Here is a 20,767-nt window from a genome sequence, read left to right as displayed (position 1 = left end):
AGTAGCAACTAGAGTCACTCTTCAAAAAATAGGCCTGAGGGAAGAAAGATGGTAGTAACTAGAGGAAGATGTTAAATTGAAGGTCAGCTTTAATTTAATTTTTATTGTTTAAGATGTTACAGACTTGAGGATAAAGATAAGTTGAGGACAAAAGACAGCATGGAGGAAGATATTAATGCCAACATGAATAGGGGGTGGGAATTGATGAGGCAGGTTTCCTGAGAGTTTGGACAAGAACTGTAGCACAGGTAAGAAACTATTGGTCTTAGAAGACTCCTTCTTCTGGGATAGACTGAAAAGAGCTAAAACTATGTGGGGGTCACTAAATATTCACAGTTGTCAGGGCTGGAACTTCGATTCCTTACCACTTTTCCTCAGGAGACAGTGATGCTCTCTAAGAAGGTAAGACAGTTCCTACCGGTGATAAAAGGGGTAATTGGAACAACTAGCAATAGGAGACCATAGACATACGAAGGAAGTGCTGAGTCACCTTGAAAACATTGAAGTGGGGGCGCCTGGGTGGCGCAGTCGGTTAAGCGTCCGACTTCAGCCAGGTCACGATCTCGCGGTCCGTGAGTTCGAGCCCCGCGTCAGGCTCTGGGCTGATGGCTCAGAGCCTGGAGCCTGTTTCCGATTCTGTGTCTCCCTCTCTCTCTGCCCCTCCCCCGTTCATGCTCTGTCTCTCTGTCCCCAAAATAAATAAACGTTGAAAAAAAAAAAAATTAAAAAAAAAAAAAAACATTGAAGTGGTGCATTCTGATTGTGTGGTTCCCGTTCTTTTTTTTTTTAAGTTATTTTTAATTTTTATTATTGAAGTGTATAGTTAACATACAGTGTTACATTAGTTTCAAGTGTACAGTATCATGATTCAACAATTCTGTTTAGTCAGTGGTCTCCATGATAGTTCCCATACATTATCATACCTTACATTATTACAGTATTAATGACTATATTCCCTTCCCTATGTTGTATTTTAATAAATGAATGGGTAAAGAAGATGTGATATATATACGTGTGTGTGTGTGTGTGTGTGTACACACACACACACACACACACACACACATACAATGTGATTCCCACACACACACACACACAATGTGACACACACACACACACACACACACACACACAATGTGATTCCCATTCTTATGCTTCCCACCTTCAAACACTCTAGGCCTAGGTAGTTAATAGTGGAGACTTAGACAGGTGGCTGGGTTGATCTGCTCCATTAGTGGTTAGTAAGATAAATGTGTCAGTGACAAGGGATAAGGGACTGGAAAGTTTGGCAAAAGATTTCATAGAAACCACTTTGGCTAATAATGTTATATTGCAGTCCTTAAATTTTTTTGAGAACCAGCTTTGAGGACTGCCAAAATCAAGCCAGGAAGAACTTTATTTGGTTATAAATTGATTTTAATAAGAGGATTCTGGAGTTGTTAGAGTAGAATGAGGAGCCAGATCAGTTAGTGTGTGTGGGCTTTAAAGGGAAGGTGAACTTGGTGTAGAGAAAGAACACACTTACCATTTATAATTGACATGTAACCTCAGCTTCTGACTGTATAAATATTTTAAAGTCTGAAAGAGAAAATGGTACAGTGTTTGGTTATTATCCACAATATTTTTGAAAGCTTGTTTCAGGGGCGCCTGGGTGGCTCAGTCGGTTTAGCGTCTAACTTCTGCTCAGGTCATGATCTCATGGTTCGTGAGTTTGAGCCCCAGGTGCTCTGTGCTGACAGCTCACAGCCTGGAGCCTGCTTCAGATTCTGTGTCTCCCTCGCTCTGCCCCTCTCCAGCTCACTCACTCTCTCTTTCAAAAATAAATAAACGTTAAAAAGATTTTTTTAAAAAAGAAAGCTTATTTTAAATAGGTCATACTAGTTAAAAAACATTGAGAATTTTTTTATTATGCTAAAACAACAGTATGTTATAATTTTGTGTTGAGAAAATTTTAAACACTTTTTTCTGATTTTTTTATTTCCCAAGATATTTGAGTAAAAAATATTTATGGAGAAATTTAAAAAAATTTTTTTAATGTTTTTTTTATTTATTTTTGAGACAGAGAGAGACAGAGCATGAGCAGGGGAGGGGCAGAGAGAGGGGGAGACACAGAATCTGAAGTGGACTCCAGGCTCTGAGCTGTCAGCCCAGAGCCCAACGCGGGCTCAAACTCACGGAGTGTGAGATCATGACCTGAGCTGAAGTCGGACGCTCAACCAACTGAGCCACCCAGGCACCCATTTATAGAGAAATTTAAAGACTGCTTTTTAAAAATTTGATAGACAGTGGTAAATTTTGTATGATTCATCAGTTACTTCGTATTTACCTGTTCCAATGTCATAAAATACAAATAAAATTAAATAGCTGTAGTTCCTATTCTCCAGGGACATACTTTCTGTAAGTTACTCTTTCTAGTCTTTGTTTAGTTGTCCTTACTCATAATTCCTTTTTTCTCTGAAGTGAATTTAGGATCAGATTTATTTAAGGCTCTTTAGTGACGACTTAACCTAGTTCTGGAGTTACAGAGCCATCTGCAGCTGCTACATTGGAACTTTTTTTCCCCCACATACTATCAACTCCTAATCCTTATTAATAACCTTATTAATTAGATAGGGAGCTCCTTTCCACTAATTGTACTTTATAAGCTTACTATGACTGCTCTTCTTACAATGTGCCAACATGGTTACATTCTGAAATGGGGTCCACTAGTGATTATTCTTTTTTTCTTTTTTTTGACTTTTTAAAAAATTTTTATGTTTATTTTTGAGAGAGAGATACAGAGTGTGAATGGGGGAGGGGCAGAGAGAGAGGGAGACACAGAATCCAAAGTAGGCTCCAGGCTCTGAGCTGTCAGCACAAAGCCCAACGCAAGGCTCGAACCACGAGCCGTGAGATCATGACCTGAACCGAAGTCAGAACTCAACCACCTGAGCCACCCAGGTAGCCTACTAGTGATTATTCTTTAAGTTACTTAGTTAGATGCAGGCTTTGAAATGCTGTCTATAAAATAGATTAAAGGGGGAGTTGATTATATAACAATTTGGGGAGATATTATTTTAGAGATGAGCATAATTCATTGTTAAGAATTACTCTGGTTCCTTTTAGTGGAAAAATTTGCTTGACTAATTTTTGTTTGCCAATATTGATACTTAGAGAAATATGTATTTAAAGGTTTTAAATTTATTATTGGAAATTCTAAACAGCTTTATCGTGGAGTTTATAATATACAATAGACATTATTGGGAAAATATTAGGTGATTCTTCACTATTGACGTTTGTATATAGCCTAATAAAGATCAACTGTCAGTTTTGATATTAAACAGGATTTATATTATGAATATTTGTAATGATCATTTTAAGCAAAGTATTTTATAATAAATGAAGTTTTTCATAAAATGCTCTTTTTAAAAAATAAAATTATTTTGTGGGAATTTTGTATATATTTTTAATTTTTTTTTAATGTTTGTTTATTTTTGAGAGAGAGAGAGACAGAGCCCGAGCAGGGGAGGGACAGAGAGAGGGAGACACAGAATACAAAGCAGGTTCTAGGCTCTGAGATGTCAGCATGGACCTGACGTGGGGCTCGAACTCAACGAACCATGAGATCATGACCTGAGCTGAAGTCCGACACTTAACCCACTGAACCACCCAGGGGCCCCTTGTATATTTTTTCTTTATTGAAAAAGTAATTTCTGATACTGTGGAAAATTTTATCTTCTATGTGAATTGTTTTTTAGTCCTCTGTGAAATTAGAATTTATTGTATTTTCTACATTTTCTACACTTTCACATAAATTACTGATAGGAGAATACTCACTATCATTTGCTTAGATAGCTACACTTTTTTAGAGGATTTTTCTTTAGAAGTAAGGCTAACCCCCTGTTGGATACATAAGTGTGAAAGCTCTTTATGAAACTGTGGTTAAAAGTATAGGCTAACTTCCTTATTGATAAATTCAACTAATTTTGCTAGATGGTGGTGATACGGGGGGGACATAGCTTTAGGTGTGACTAAAACTAAATGTTGTGTATGCTGCTGGTTTAATGACATTCTACTGTGTCACTTTGTAGTAATATTACCATTCAGTAGATGTCTAAGTCAGAAGCACACCTAACTAGTCATTTCAGTATTTTTAGTACTCTTCTGTTAGTTTATTCCTTCTCATGTGCCAGCGGTATTAAAAGCTAAGCCCCATTTTTTTCTTTGGTATATTATGCTCGACACTTAACTAAGGTAGAAATTTTCCCAGTAGTTTTTTTTTTTTTAATTTTTTTTTAACGTTTATTTATTATTGAGAGACAGAGACAGAACATGAGCATGGGAGGGGCCAGGAGATGGGGGAGACACAGAATCTGAAGCAGGCGCCAGGCTCTGAGCCGTCAGCACAGAGCCTGATGCGGGGCTCAAACTCACAAACCAAGAGATCATGACCTGACCCAAAGTCTGATGCTTAACCGACTGAGCCACCCAGGCGTCCCCTCCACCCCCCAGTAGTTTTTAAGGTAGCCAGTCATTTAAGTTTCTCATATACCTTCTCTTCTGTTGGAGAATTTTTTCCTTTTGACGGCATATGTTCATAATATATGTAGCAGTTGTAACGGAGTTCCTGCCAAAAGGAAAAAAAAAATTACCTGTATTTTGGAACAAACGGGAAGGCCCAGGGAACACTTTGGCAAGATTAGCTGCCAGGAAGACAAATTATGTCACAGCTGGTGCCTGGGAAACCCATTAAGACCTCTCAGGGTGACCAAATGAATGTAATTTGAGAATACAGTCCAGTGGCATTATGTGAAGACAAGCTGTTAGTATACAATGGTATATAAGCAAAGGAGTCAAATTTATCTGAAGATGAGAATCAGTCATTTTACACCAGGAAACTGCTGGTAAACCAAAAGTATCAAGCATTGCAGATGACATTTGAGAAATGAGAGAGCCCAGAGGCAAAATTGAAATGTAAAGAGTATCTGTTTTCTTAAAAAAAACAATCCTAATTGTATAGAAACTGGGATAACGTACCGGCACAGGTCTGTATCATTGCCTCTTACTCCAGATAACATTTGGGAAAAGACAGAAATTGTCATAAGTTTGCTGTAAATGATGTTGATAAGTAAATTATACTAATCTGGTTGGAAAGTGAATTTCCTTGGTGGGCCCTTGGGCCAAAGTGACTGCTGATTGTGGTAGATGGAAGTGTTTTATTATTTGACAACAGATCAAAGACTTCTAAGATGCACTTTGCATATAGAAGTATATGAGTAGATATTGCCTCAGACCAGGCAACAATTACCGTTTCCAGAAATCTAGAGTTCCATTTCTATATGAAAGTCACATCTATCTTTGGTGATTTCAACTCAAAATATACTTTAAAAAAACTAGTGGCCATTAGGAGTTGAAAGGACTGAAGTACACCTTCCTGTGAGACAAAAGGAAAGGAGCTTGAAAATATAAAGAGAGTGGAAGAGGTCTGCTGTTGGAGCTGTGGGGCATATGATAGAGAATCTGAGATAAATAAAAAATTTTGAGTGTCAGCTAGAGTTCTTCTTCCATGGATCATCTTTATCCTTCTTCTGATCAAAAATTTTCCCATCTTTTTTTTTTTTTAATGTTTATTTATTTTGAGAGAGAATCCCAAACAGGCTCTGCCCTGTCAGCGCAGAGCCCAACAAAGAGCTCAATTCCATGTACCGAGAAATCATGACTTGAGTTGAAATCAACAGTTTGGACACTTAACCAACTGAGCCATCCAGGTGCCCGCCATATTTTTCCATCTTTTAAGGTTCAGACTATTTCCTGACAATATTTCCATTTCTTTGTCTCTTCTTGGAATCATTTAAAAAGTTTTAAAAGTCTGCTTTGGTATGTATATTTGATGTTCCTCCTAGATTATAATCTATTTGAAGGCAGGGACAGTTTGTTACTAACAGCTAGCCTTGGGATGACTCAGTAAGTACTTGTTAAATTGAAGGTGGAGAGTAGAAAGTTTTAGAAGCAGGAAGTTGTGGTTAAAAAAAAAAAAAACTGGTTTAGAGAGGGGATTGGGATAGATCCAGGATTAAGAGAATATTGGGGATTAGGGTAGCCAGGATTTTAGATTTTGTGATTTTGAATATGGAACAGTTTCTAGTGATAACTTTACTGTGTGAGTCTAGAGTATAGTACAGTCATTAGTATTTAGGAACTGTCAGGCTAAGTTATCAGAAAGGTCCTATGCTTGGGTCTGTCATCAAGGAATATAAAACATATGGTTAGTATTCTTATGTCATCATAAAGTATAAAAATTATTGTTGGCCTTCAGCTGGCATTAATGATGGTTTCTACTCTAATTAAAACTAAATACCTTCCTGGTTTATAGACTTTTATCCTAAATGTCTATTTCAGCCAGGTTCCTGCTCAGAAATAGAACTACTTTTGTAAAAAAGGAGAGGTTCCTGCTGCTTCCAGTCCTGTAGGCTAATCTTTGAGATCATGGCTCAGACTTTATAATGTCTAAGCCATAGAGGAGAGGGATGTGTGTGTGTGCATACACATATATACATATATGCACACACACACACACACACACAGCACTAATGGTGCATTCCAGTCATGGATCTGTGTAACTTCAATAATCATTTTTATGTTCCATTCTTCCAGTTAAGTTCCTAATATTCTGAATTTCAAAGAATACACTTTAGACTTCTCAACTGAAAAACAAGCATTCACCCACAGTTCCTTTTTGTTTCCTCCCTTTGCTTTACTTAATGCATTGCCTCTACCTTGGGAGATGATTTACTCTTTCATCCAAATGCTAAGGATTCCCAGTACCAAGAGCTATTTCAAATTAAACTGTAGGATTAAAGGCGACCATGAAAACCTTCTTTTGGCCTTTTCTTGCTATTTATTTATTTATATTATTTTTAATGTTTATTCTTGCGAGAGAAAACACTAGCAGTGGAAGGGCAGAGAGAGGGGAACAGAGGATCTGAAGCAGGCTCTGTACTTATAGCAGAGAACCCGATGTGGGGCTTGAACCCACAAACTGTGAGATCATGACCTAAGCTGAAGTTGGATGCTTAACCTACTGAGACACCCAGGCGCCCCTCTTGCTGTTTACATTAGTATCTGGGGTCCTTGATGATTTAGTACTATTGTCTGCTTAGAATTTCCTTTCCCCCTACTGCCTCTGGTAAGTTTCTGTGTGTTATCCTGGCACTGCTTAAAATGTCACTCTACGTTAGGCAGAATTATTTCTTTCTCCTTAGTTAACTACTCCTTCTGCCTGGACTCAAATGTTGATTTCACTGCTTACCGCAATAGAACCTTGAGCATGTTAATAATCTCTCCAATTTCTTCATCAGTAAAATTGGGATGATAATAATAAATCCCTTTTGGGATTATGGGTAAGGTTAAAGGATATACCACTTATGAAGTACCTAGGACAATGCCTAGCACCTGGCAAGCACTTGATAATTAATATTACTCCACACCATTTACTGTATTGACAGTGTCTGTTTCCTTCATCTTTTCAGTGAACGAGGCACTGTTTTAGGTGGTGGAGATTAAAGAAATAAAAAACACGGACTTTGCCCCCAAAGGACCTCAGGTAAATTGAGAAGACAGATAGGTCAGTATTACAAAATTATAGGTAATTTGTATTAAAAAGGTAAATTCAGGGTGCTGTGGGAGCACCTAGGATAAATACTTAATTAACTCAAACCAGAGTTGAAGGTTCCTTGCAGGAGGTGACATCAGCACTCATCTACCTTCATGATTTTAATAGCCACTTATTAGTGCCAGTTCCCAAATTGTTCCCAGATCTAGGCTTCAGCACTTCAGAATTGTCTATCTTACTAGATTGTTCTGTTTGTGTGTCCTTCAGAATTCGTAAATGTACAGTATCCCCAAATTGAACTCCTTATTCTTTAAGTCTTCTAAACACTTCTTAAAACTGACTCCTCCCCTGCATTCATGCTACCAGGCTCTTATTTCATATCTCCATCATCTATGCTTGGACCACTGCCCTAAAATCTGCTCTTCACGTAGCCACTAGAGGGTTTTCTCTAAAATGTAAATTGAACTAACTCCTTTTTTCCAGCTCAAACCCTTTTAGTGATCTCTATCCTCTGTAGATAGAGTCTCCATAATCTAACTGCTGTTTACCTCTCCCATCTGGACTCTGCTGTCTCTTGTTTCACATTCTCACCACACAAAGAGCTTTTTGTCTGCCTCCTCTCTTCCATTCACTCACACACACCCCACTTTGCTATTATAGTCTGTTTCTTTGCACATACTAGAGTAAGCTCCAAGTATCTTATCACCTATCTTTTACTTGGCTTAACACTTTGTTCTGCATTTCTTCTAGGAAATCTTTTTTGAGTTCTGTGCTCCTAATCATCTTTATAGAGTTATGTGTCTGTCCTTTGTACTTGTTCATACTCTGTTCATGTCACTGTTACTGTACTTACCACATATTTTCACTGCCAGTGTGATTCTCTTGCAAGATGTTGAACTCCTTGATGCCAGTAACTGCCTTTTACTCTTTTGTAAAACAAGGCTTTTAAGTCTTTTGTAAACCCATGGGTAGATGGATGATGAATATGTGTTAATTTAGGCAAGCAGGGATGACTAGCATATGCCAGAAAGGACAATCCAGGCGCAAAAGCACAAAGGAGTAAAAGTACTTAGTTAAGGAATTCAGAGGAAACTGAAGCATGAGGTGTGAGGTTGGGAGTGTTAAGAAATGAACCTAGACTGTTAGATAGGGCCCTTGGTGAAAGGTTTTCTTATGCCTTTCTGAGGAATTTAGTTCTTATCCGGAGGGCACTGGAGAACCATTTAGGGATTTTAAACTGAGGAGCGACAGGTTGATTTACAGAAATTCATTAATTCTGAAATCCCTATATTTCTTGCATTTTAACATCTCTGAAATTACAGCACCTGTTTCTTAAAATTGATTGTGCCTACAGTTCTCACAAGCAGCACATCCTTATAGGGCATTCGAGATGATGGTGCATGTTACTATTGATGGCATATCAAATTCAAAGACATACAGCATGTTTCAGAAAGAGGATTCTGATGCAGTGTTGACAATGCCTTAAGAGAAGGGTAATATAGCAAGTAGGGAGAATAGAGCTAAAACTGAACATAATCCAGAACAGAAATTTGAGGCAGTCGTGGTGAAGTTGCATTCATTTAGTCTTCAGATACTGATCAGGTGCTTTCTGTGTGCCAAGCACAGTATAAATCACAGGGATACATACAAGAAGCACAAAACAAGTAAGGTTTCCAAATAGAGTTACAGATACTCATAAATGGGGATAAGGACTGCAAAGGAAATAAAAGGGGGTAGTAAGAGAGTAAGATGATCATAAAAGCCGTCTTTGACGAAGTGCTGTTCAGCTGAAATTTAAAAGGCGAGGATGAGCCTTCCAGGTGAAGAACATTCCAAGTAGCAGAACAAATGTTAAAGATTAGGTGTAAGAAAGGATAGGAGGAAAAATTGAATTCAAGATTTTGGTCATAAGCCAAAACAAAACAAAAAAACAAACGCGCCTTGACTGTTATCTCACACCACACAAAAATGAACAAAATGGATCATAGACCTCAGTATAAGAGCTAAATCCATAAAATTTCTGTAAGAAAATACAGGGGGAACCTTTAATGACCTTGGGTTTGGAAAGAATGTCATAAATAGGACACAAACAAGTATAAATAATAAGGGATAAAGCCATTAATTGAGCATCAAAATTTAAAAATCTTGTTCTTCCAAAGATTTTTGAAAATAAAAAGGCAAGCTACAAAACGGGAAAAAATAGTTTCAACACATATCTCTCAAAAAACTTTTATCTAGAAGACAGCCCATTTAAAAAATAGGCAAAATATATAAACGTACACATGACTAACAAAGATATATGGATGTCAAGCACATAAAAAGATACTCAGTACTTTTAGACATTAAGGAAATGCAGATGAAAACCACAGTGAGATGCCACTACATGCTCAGCAAGGTGGCTAAAATGAAAAAAGACTGGTCGTTCCAAGTATTTGCAAGGATGCAGAACAACTGGAACTTTTATACAGTGCAGGTAGGAATGTAAAATGGTGCAACCACTTTGGAAAACAATTTGGCAGTTTCTTAAAAAGCTAAATAATCAGGTACCATACAACCCAGGTATTTACCTTTAAGAAATGAAAGCATGTATCCCACAAAGACTTGTACACTTATGTTCTTTGTAGCTTTATTTGTAATACAAAAATATGAAAACAACCCCACTGTCTACAGGTAAATGAATAAAAGTATTGTGATATATCCATGTAATGGAATAGTATTGGGTTATAAAAAGGAATAATCTGTTGATACACTTATCAGCTCAGATGAAACTTAGCATGCTGAATTTAAAACATCAGGCAAGAAAGATATACATTGTATTATTCCATTTATATAAAATGCTAGAAAATGTGAACTAACCTGTAGTGATTAGGAAGTAGAGTGGTGGTTGCTTGGAGTCCAAAGTTGAGGGAGGGAGAGGTGGATTATAGGACACAAGGACACTTTTGAGGATGATGGCTATGTTCACTGTGTTGATTGTGGTGATTGTTTCACAGACGTATATGTATGTCAAAACTTAGTAAATTGTACACTTTATACATGTACAACTTACTGTATACCAGTTATGTCTCAAAACCAGGGAAAAATAAAACAAAAAGAAGTTGTAGAAGCAGCAAAGGACTTAGTCACCTATTAATTGTTGGCTGTATGGAAATGGAAGAATCAAAGCTAATTTCCTGTTTTCTGGTTTATACCATGAGTGGGTGGTAGTAAAATGTAAGCAGGAAAAGAAGATCCAGCAAACGAGAGTGAGAAAAAATGGTCAGAGAGCTAAGACAAAATTCAGGCAAAGGCAGTGTCCTAGAAACTAAGGACATTGTTCCTGCCTGAATACCGTCCTTGCCTGAATGGTCAGCAGTATTAGTTGGTGAGGGAAAGCTAAGCAAGATAAGGACTGGAAAGCATCCTTTGAATTTAGTGACAAAGAACCATTGGTGATATTGGCAAGAAAAATTTCTGTGAAGTGGTTAGATGATAGATTGCAGAAGGTTGAGTTGCATTCCTACCAGAAATACACAAGGATTCCAGTTTCTTCACATTCTTTGCAACACTTGCGTTTTTTTGTTTTTGATGTAATAGCTATAGTGTAATCACCTAATGGGTGTGGTTGATCTCCTGATTTCTTTTGTTGTTTTTTTGGTGTCAACAATAATCAAACTTTGATTTGTGCTGTTAACTTTTGAAAAATTTTCATAAATGAGCAACATGAAATCACATTTACATATCATTTTATCATCCCCAGAACCCCTTTATTTATTTATTTTTTAATTTTGTTTATTTTTTTAAAATTTACATCCAAATTAGTTAGCATATAGTGCAATAGTGATTTCAGGAGTAGATTCCTTAGTGCCCCTTACCCATTTAGCCCATCCCCCCTCCCACAACCCCTCCAGTAACCCTCAATTTGTTCTCCATATTTATGAGTCTCTTCTGTGTTGTCCCCCTCCCTGTTTTTATATTATTTTTGTTTCCCTTCCCTTATGTTCATCTGTTTTGTCTCTTAAAGTCTTCATAGGAGTGAAGTCATATGATTTTTGTCTTTCTCTGACTAATTTCACTTAGCATAATACCCTCCAGTTCCATCCACGTAGTTGCAAATGGCAAGATTTCATTCTTTTTGATTGCCGAGTAATACTCCATTGTATGTATATACCACATTTTCTTTATCCATTCATCCATTGATGGACATTTGGGCTCTTTCCATACTTTGGCTATTGTTGATAGTGCTGCTATAATCATGGGGGTGCATGTGTCCCTTCGAAACAGCACACCTGTATCCCGTGGATAAATGCCTAGTAGAGCAATTGTTGGGTCATAGGGTAGTTCTATTTTTAGTTTTTGGAGGAACCTCCATACTGTTTTCCAGAATGGCTGCACCAGCTTGCATTCCCATAATCTCCTTTTTGAGACAAGGTTTGGGACATTGAAAGAGAGCATAGAAAGTAGATTGCAGACTCTGTGTGTGTGTGTGTGTGTGTGTGTGTGTTATGTAGTGGTTAATGGGGATTTTTTAGTGTGTAAAAAAAAAACAAAAAATTACACACTAAACCTTGCATTGCGAGTAAGTTGTTCTACGAGTGTTGCGCAAGATGAGTAAACATTTCTTTCTGTCTTTATTTTTTTTATTAAAAAAAAAATTTGTTGTAACGTTTATTTACCTTTGAGAGAGACAGAGATAGGATATGAGTGGGGGAGGGGAAGAGAGAGAGGGAGACACAGAATCTGAAGCAGGCTCCAGGCTCCGAGCTGTCAGCACAGAGCCCAACACGGGGCTCCGAACTCACGAGCTGTGAGATCATGACCTGAGCCGAAGTCGGACACTCAACTGACTGAGCCACCCAGGCGCCCCAGATGAGTAAACATTTCTAATAAATTTTACCTTGAAAAATGAGTCACGTCCTGCAGTACAGGTAGTACATGACACCGAATACCACATGATCACAACTGAGCCAATGGCACACACGCTCACGCGCTCTCTCTCTCTCTCTCTCTCTCTCTCTCTCTCTCTCTCTCTGTGGGGTTGTGGGTGATTGTGTCCCATGCCTGGTCTCAGGCTGTGGTGTTTCTCAGAAATCAGTGATTTTTCAGAACATTGGAAGGTGCCCACAACTGGCACTAGTGTAGTTTTTGTTCCTTCAACGTGCCTATGGACAATCCTTTGCTTTTCCATACAAGAGTAAGCTCAGGAATGCTTTGCTTCATTCTAGGTCAAGCTGCCTGCAGATATAGACCCTTTTCCTCTCCTGCTTTATTGCCAGTTACATTAAACACAATGTATGACAAGAGTTTTGTTAATACTGTAGTCAGCATCCGTACGAGCATATACAATGGCCCCCATGTAGAAAAAGGTTCTATTGAGCCAAGAGATAGCACTGGTTACATTGGTGAGAGTGAAAGTCATCCTACACAATAACCCTTCTCTCTCTTGTCTCCCTCACACCAGCCATGAAGATTTTCAAAGGTAAGTGCAGGTTAATTTGTTTATTCTTCTTCATATTTTGTAGTTATTATTTTGTATTATATTACTGTGTTATCATTTTTAAATGAATATTTTGGGGTTGTTGAACAAATCATCTCAGTTTCCATTATTTCTTTGGGGAAATTTGCTTTGATATACAAGTGCTTTGGATTACAAGCATGTTTCCAGAATGAATTATGCTCACAAACCAAGGTTTTACTGCATTTCAAAACCAGCTGTTGATATAGCAAAAGCAGTGCTCAGAGGAAAATTTGTAGTTGTAAATGCCTGTGTTAAAAAAGATTTCAATTTGGGGCACCTGGGTGGCTCAGTCAGTTAAGTGTCCAACTTCAGCTCAGGTCTGATCTCACTATTCGTGAGTTCAAGCCCCACGTTGGGCTCTGTGCTGACAGCTCAGAGCCTGGAGCCCGCTTTGGATTCTGTGTCTCCCTCTCCCTTTGCCCCTCCTCTGTTCACACTCTGTGTCTTTCTCTCTCAAAAATAAATAAAACATTAAAAAAAAAAGATTTCAATTTAGTAACCTAATTTTAAGGAAACAGAAAAACACCAAACCCAACACTAGCAAAGGGAAAGAAATAATAAAGGTTAAAGATAAATGAAATAGAGAACAGAAAAACAACGAACCAATGCAACCAAAAGTTGGTGTTTTATTTTTTTTTTAATTTTTTTTTCAACGTTTATTTATTTTTGGGACAGAGAGAGACAGAGCATGAATGGGGGAGGGGCAGAGAGAGAGACACACACAGAATCGGAAACAGGCTCCAGGCTCTGAGCCATCAGCCCAGAGCCCGACGCGGGGCTCGAACTCACGGACCGCGAGATCGTGACCTGGCTGAAGTCGGATGCTCAACCGACTGCGCCACCCAGGCGCCCCAAAAGTTAGTGTTTTAAAAGATCAACAAACTTGGCAAGATTTTAGGTAGACTGAAAAAAAAAAGGGAAGCTTTAAATTGCTAAATTTGGGGTACTTGGGTGACTCAGTTGGTTAAGTGTCTGACTTTAGCTCATGTCATGATCTCACAGTCCGATTCGTGGTTTGAGCCCCGCATCAGGCTCTGTGCTGACAGCTCAAAGCCTGGAGCCTGCTTCAGATTTTGTGTCTCCCTCCCTCTCTCTGCCTCTCCCCGAGTCTGTCTCTGTCTCTGTCTCTGCCTCTCTCTCTCTCTCTCTCTTTCTCTTTCTTTCTCTCAAAAATAAATAAACATTAAAAAAAAATTGCTGAAATCAGAGGGGCACCTGGGCGCTTCCACCGGTTAAGCATTCCACTCTTGATTTCAGCTCCGGTCATGATTTCACAGGTTTTTTGAGATCAAGCCCCATGTCAGGTTCTGTGCTGAGAATAGAGCCTGCTTAGGATTCTCTCTTTCCCTCTTTCTCTGACCCTCCCCCACCCAAAAAATTGCTAAAATCAGAAATGAAAGTGGGAACCTTTCAGAAATAAAAGGATTGTAAGAGTGCATTATGAACAATTTACATAATATTGTTCTGTTGAAAAATGGGCAAAGGACTTGAATAGATATTTCTCTAAAGAAACACAAATGGCCAACAAGCTGAAGATATTCTTATCATTAGAGAAATGTAAATCAAAACCACAGTGAAATAGCACTTAATATTAACTGAGATGGCTATAATTTAAAAAAAAAAACTGAAAATAAGCGTTAGCAAGGATGTGGTGAAATAATTCATTGAAATAATACATTGATGGTGGGATTGTAAAATTGTGCATCTGCTGTCTTATTAGTTCCTCATTAAGTTAAAATAACCATGTGACCCAGCAGTTCTACTCCTAAGTTATATACCCCAAAGAATTGAAAATAGATGTTCAAATGAAAACTTGTATAAAAAGGTTTATGGCAATACAATTCACATTAGCCTAAAGATTGAAACTACCCAATTATCCATCAACAGATGAATGGATAAACAAGACGTGGTATATTCATACGATGGAGTATTACTCATCCATAAAAAATAATAAAGTACTCATACATGCTGCCACATGGATGAACCTTGAACACACTGTGCTAAGTAAAATAAGCCAGACACAAAAGAGCACATATTGTATGGTTCCATGTATATGAAATATTCAGAAGAGGCAGATACAAAGAGATGATGCAAATTAACCTTTGACATGGGCTGAGGGGAGAAAGAAAGGAATGGGAAGTGAATGCTCAGTGAGTACAGGGTTTCTGTTTGGGGTGATCAAAATGTTCTGGAATTGAATATGATTGCACAGTGTAGTAAATATGCTAAATGCCACTGAATTGTACCTTTTTTTAAATGCTTAAAATGGTAAATTTTGTTATATTTTGCCACAATCAAAAAAAATAACGGTCAAATCAACAAGAAGTCGCCAGTTTGGCAGACTAGTGGTAGATTTGATGACCAGTGATATTAGCATAATTTGGGGGTTACTGTACATTATTATATTTGAAACTTTTTCTAGGAAATAGGTCTCCTGTTTACCCATACTCATCACATATTACACTTGATCGTAGCCAAAAGGCCGAGAAGCGATCATACTCATCACATATTTATTCCAATCCTTCTACAATATAAATTAAGAAAGCAGAGGTTGCTTTATACATTTATGCTTTATTTATATGGAATAACATTGTAAGACTTAACATTTATGGTTCTAGAATTTCTGAATAATTTGATTTCAGTAGAACCTGAGTGATTTCTGAAAATCAATGATGTGGAGATTTGTGGTTTACCTGAAGCACAACTTTGAATCATGTTTTTTAAAGCTGCTGTGTGTGGGGTGCAAACTATTTAGCTAGAGAATAAGTCTAGCTACATTGTAGCAATTTAGCATGGCCTTTTTATAGATCCATTTGATGAGATTAAGTTTTGAGACAAAAATACTGTATTCTGCTTACCAGAGGAAGCAGTCTGCTTACTTAGTTCTAAACACATTTTAATGGACTTAATTTTTAAGTTCCCAGTTTTTGAGAAATATTTTGAAGTTTAATGTAAATTTTTTCTTAACCACTTTTAGGCCAGCCAGGCCTTCGAGAAGCTATTTCTATGTCCTGTATAACCAACGGGAGTGGTGCAAACAGAAAGCCAAGCCACACCAGCTCTGTCGCAATTGCAAGGAAAGAAACTCTTTCATCTGCTGCTAAAAGGTATCCATTTGTAAGGGAAAGAAAAGCTACCATTGCAAAATTGTCTGAATGTGATAATTCTACTTTTGAAAAAAAAATGAAATAGGACTGTATGGAATTAAAGTGAGCATGTCCTTTGAATTCTTTAACTCTGAATGTAGACACCCACCCATCCCACCCAGTTAGTTTACATTCATGTAACCTATCGAGTTGTGTGAGGTAACTTTTGGTTCCTACTAAAGAAAGTGTTTTCATTTCCTGGTTTGGTTTGTTTCTTTTTATTTTTTTTTTAATTTATTTATTTTGAGAAAGAGAGTGTGTGCAAGCATGCACGCACATGCACACGCACACACGCACACACACACATGCTAGTGGGAGGGGGGCGGGAGGGGCAGAGAGAGAATCACAAACAGGCTCCCTGGAACTCAGGAACCATGAGATTGTGACCTGAGCTGAAATCAAGAATCAGATGCCTAACCAGCTGAGCCATCCAGGCGCCTGTGGTTTTGTTTCTTTTTAACAAGCATTTGTTGATGAGATAAGCATCACTATATTTAATTATATAAGCACATTTTCTGTGCTTATATAAGGAATACATTTGATACAGCAGTTTTTATTTTTTTATTTTTATTTTTTTTTTAATTTTTTTTTTAATGTTTATTTATTTTTGAGACAGAGAGAGATAGAGCATGAACAGGGCAGGGTCAGAGAGAGAGGGAGACACAGAATCTGAAACAGGCTCCGGACTCCGAGCTGTCAGCACAGAGCCCGATGAGGGGCTCGAACCCACGGACTGCGAGATCATGACCTGGGCTGAAGTCGGATGCTCAACCGACTGAGCCACCCAGGGGCGCTGAGGCGCCCCTATACAGCAGTTTTTAAAGGAGAAATAGAATCTTCCGTATATATACATTTGTGGGAGGTTGAACACTATTATAACTTTTATTCTTTAACCATGCTATAAAAAAAAGGCATAATACTTTGTATTATGTACAAATAGTATATATACTATATAGTACTATGTTGTGTGTGTGTGTGTGTGTGTCTGTGTTAGGGGATGGTAGGTAGAAGGGCAGTGGAAATATTGCAAAAAAGTTTCAGTGAACTACAGATTTACATTCTATATGTTCTTTTCATCAATGAATTAATCTGTTGTTTCAATAAAATTGCTTACAGAATTTTTGCACTTTTGTGTAATTCCTAGCAGATTATCCCACATAGAGTTTGGAGAGACCATAAGAGATCAACTACATAATCTTACAACTGTTCTCTTCAAGGAATAACTAAGGAAAAACCTTAAGTAATGGAATAATATTTAAAATGTACTGATAGATAATGGTTCCCTTAATGAACTAATGCCAGTGACAAGTTACTCATCAGTGTGGATTTATAGATGCTAACCAAACATTTGGCTACAGGAATAGTAAAGAAATAACAAGATCTTTAGGTTATTTATTTACTTATTTATTAAATATTTTGTATTTTTAAGTAATCTCTGTACCCAATGTGGGGTTTGAAACTCGATCAAGAGTTGCATGCTGCACTGACTGAGCCAGCCAGGGGCCCTGATCTTTTAGGCCTTTTAAAAGCCCCTTGTAGAATTCAGTCTTTGAAGTCATTGTCATTTTGGAATCCAGACTTTCTCCTCCAGACATGCCAAAATGTATTATCTATGCTTCCCTTTTAGGAGAAAAGGACAAGTTATAAATGCATAGTGGAAATTTTAATATTTTTAATAAACTTCCTTGTTTTTAGTAGTGGTTTGGATTCAGCCCGTTTTCTTATGTAACTGGTCCTGCACAGTGATCAGTACTATGCACAATAGTAACTCGGTAATCTTAAGACTAGCCGAGTTTGTCACTTTATGGTGCAGAGGCTCTGTATTTTGCTTTTAAATACTCAGGAGGAAAATCTCTTTTAGGTTGTATTGGGCCCACGTAAGACTAGTGTCCTGTACATTCAGGATTTGAATGTTTGAAGACCAACAAGAAAGAATTTCTAAATCAGTTTTAAATTTCAAAGTTACTCTGATATTTTTGATGTAGAACTGTATTTCTCAGCCCAAACTTTTAAAAACTGAACATGAAGTAGAAAGTTGGGAGCCAGTCTGCGGTCAGAAGGTATCAAAACTAAATCAAATTAAATGTCATTTTAAAATTGTATTTTAACATTTTTAACTATTACTCTGTAATAAATTGTATATGTTATATACATTTGTTTAATATATTCTTAAACGTACCTCCTTGTGGATTTATGCACCTTATAGTCAAATTCTAAACTGTCTTTTGATTAAGAACTGTAGATAGTTGATGGTTTTCTACCTTTTTAACCATGGAATTCAGATCTTGATTCCATCTGGTTTGTAATATTGTCAAAAATGTGCAATATAAGGACTCTTATCCAATGATTAGAAATGGAGTGTGCTTCATTAATCAAGAGTCAAAGTGCAGAAACACAAGAATTTATACATAAATATCTTAAATATTTTAACTGTAAATATATTGACATATATTTGTCAATTTTTTTATGAAAGGCTGAGCCTCCCACCCTCTTTCTAATTGTGTGTCTGATTAGATTCCTTGTTGACTATCTTGCATAAAATACACCCATAAATTATTTTTTGTAATTGTTAGTTTCAATTTTAAGACAGAGTAAGAAATTTAAAACTCCTGCAAAACAACCTGTCTTTTTTTTTTTTTTAATGTTAAATTTTTTGAGAGAGAGCCACCCTGCGAGCGGGGGAGGGGCAGAGAGAGAGGATGACACAGAATCCAAACAAAGCAGGCTCCAGGCTCCGAGCTGTCAGCACAGAGCCTGACACGGGGATCTAACCTATGAACCATGAGATCATGACCTGAGCTGAAGTTGTACACTTAACAGCTTAACCGACTGAGCCACCCAGCTGCTCCCCCCACCTTATGATTTTTTCCTCAACCTTTTTTTAATTTTCTCACCTACATAAAATTTAATAGCAGTTTCTTTTACTAACTGATTTCTATGGAGTCTTTCCAGAGCATTCAACTTCGTTTTTGTGGAAATTACAGTTTTCTTTTCTATGTATATCTTGTCAGTTTTCTTTGTATGTAATTAATTTACATAATTAAAATAACAAGTTCAACTGGCATAACCAGGCTCTGGATTCATGGGGGGATCAACTGGTAAATTCAAAACTCAACTAAGCAGGAGGAGAAATACACAGAAGAAATGGGAATTAGAACATAATCTACTAAACATAGCATTTAGAGTGTCTTGCACATCATTCAGTATGTTTTACAGACAAAATGGAAAGTGTCACTGATGCTCTGATTTGGGTAAGTTGAAGTCAGCTAAGAGAGCTGCTGCTCTTCCCCAAATCTTCCAAGATGGCAAAATGCATTGGGCTATTTTGGTCTCAAGGGACACTCTTCATAGGATTTTCTTATAAATTCTTCACTGAAGATTTTTAATAGCTTCCAGAACTTTCAAGGAAATATTTTCATCATTATATGAAAGGAGTGTAAATTGTATTAGCTGTATGATTTAGCATTTTGAATTATATAATAACCACTTTTTCCATCGCTTGATATATCTTCTATTTGTTTAAATATGTGTTGTTCCATGTTATACTTTATTTTACAGTGGTACAGAAAAAAAGAAAGAAAAACCACAAGGACAGAGAGAAAAAAAAGAGGAATCTCATTCTAATGATCAAAGTCCACAAATTCGAGCATCACCTTCTCCCCAGCCCTCTTCACAGCCTCTCCAAATACACAGACAAACTCAAGAAAGCAAGAATTCTACTCCCACCAAAAGGTTTTAACTGTCCCCGAGTACAGAGCTAGGGAATGGTTGTAATGATACCTGAATTCTGTGACTTGAGAAATGTTGGCTATCCATGGATTCCAATAGAAAAGCCTAGTGGCTCCCCGTCCCCCCCCCCCCGCCCCTTCTTTGTTGTTAAAATCTGTATTTTAGCTTATTGGGGAGTGAAGATTTAAGGTCAAAATTTCTCAGTTAAAACTGGAAAAAAAAATCTCTAAGTTATAAACAATTTGATGAAAGGAAGGCCACAATAACTTACTCTGAAACCAAACAATATTTTTATAATAAAATTAAAAAATGTTAAAAATTTATATAAACTATGCATAAATTTATAACCATGGCAGAAAATTGCCATGTAATTATCCTCATCATATTTTGGCATCATTACAACCTTGAACTTGCAAGGGCCCTTCTCAGCAAATGGCTCTTCATTTTGACTGCATCTCAGTTTCAGTTTTGGGTTTTGGGAGGATAAGTTCTTGCTTGAGTAGAGAAATCATTTCATCTGGTCTTTTCTGTGCTAAAGGCTTGCTTGAGGGCTTCTCTCTGTGTCTGTAATAATTAATATTTTAAAGTTATGAGAGGGGGAGAAGGGAGAAACATTCTAACAATGTGTGTGAGCCTAAATTGGGGATCTAAACCTGCATGCTGGGAGTTTAGTGCTACAGCTGCCTTGTAATCAAATATTTAGACCAACTTAATGAAGTTTGCCTGTTTTAGAAATGCAGGTTCAAGCTTTATGATTAGGTATAGATATATTTTATCATCATACTTCTGCTTGGAAATCTTAGGAAA

The 20,767-nt window shown here is 37.3% G+C and overlaps 1 protein-coding gene across 11 annotated transcripts in view; it reads left to right on the top strand.

Moving 5' to 3' along the window:
• The window catches only part of EML4 (EMAP like 4), a 161,638-nt gene that overhangs the window by 71,733 nt on the left and 69,138 nt on the right, over nucleotides 1-20,767 (top strand). For 4 of the 11 annotated variants that reach the window (XM_043604081.1, XM_043604080.1, XM_043604079.1 and 1 more), the window contains exons 3-4: nucleotides 16,063-16,192; nucleotides 19,790-19,963. In XM_043604081.1, the coding sequence (XP_043460016.1) occupies nucleotides 16,063-16,192; nucleotides 19,790-19,963 (304 nt within the window). Of the gene's footprint in view, nucleotides 1-13,028; nucleotides 13,047-16,062; nucleotides 16,193-19,789; nucleotides 19,964-20,767 lie in introns of all 11 variants that reach the window. The other 7 variants (XM_043604078.1, XM_043604075.1, XM_043604077.1 and 4 more) reach the window with 3 other exon arrangements.

This window comes from Prionailurus bengalensis, chromosome A3 (assembly GCF_016509475.1).
Source record: "Prionailurus bengalensis isolate Pbe53 chromosome A3, Fcat_Pben_1.1_paternal_pri, whole genome shotgun sequence".
Classification (NCBI taxonomy): Eukaryota; Metazoa; Chordata; class Mammalia; order Carnivora; family Felidae; genus Prionailurus; species Prionailurus bengalensis.
Note: the sequence above shows the minus strand (reverse complement) of the source record. Positions and strands in the feature narration are given on the sequence as shown.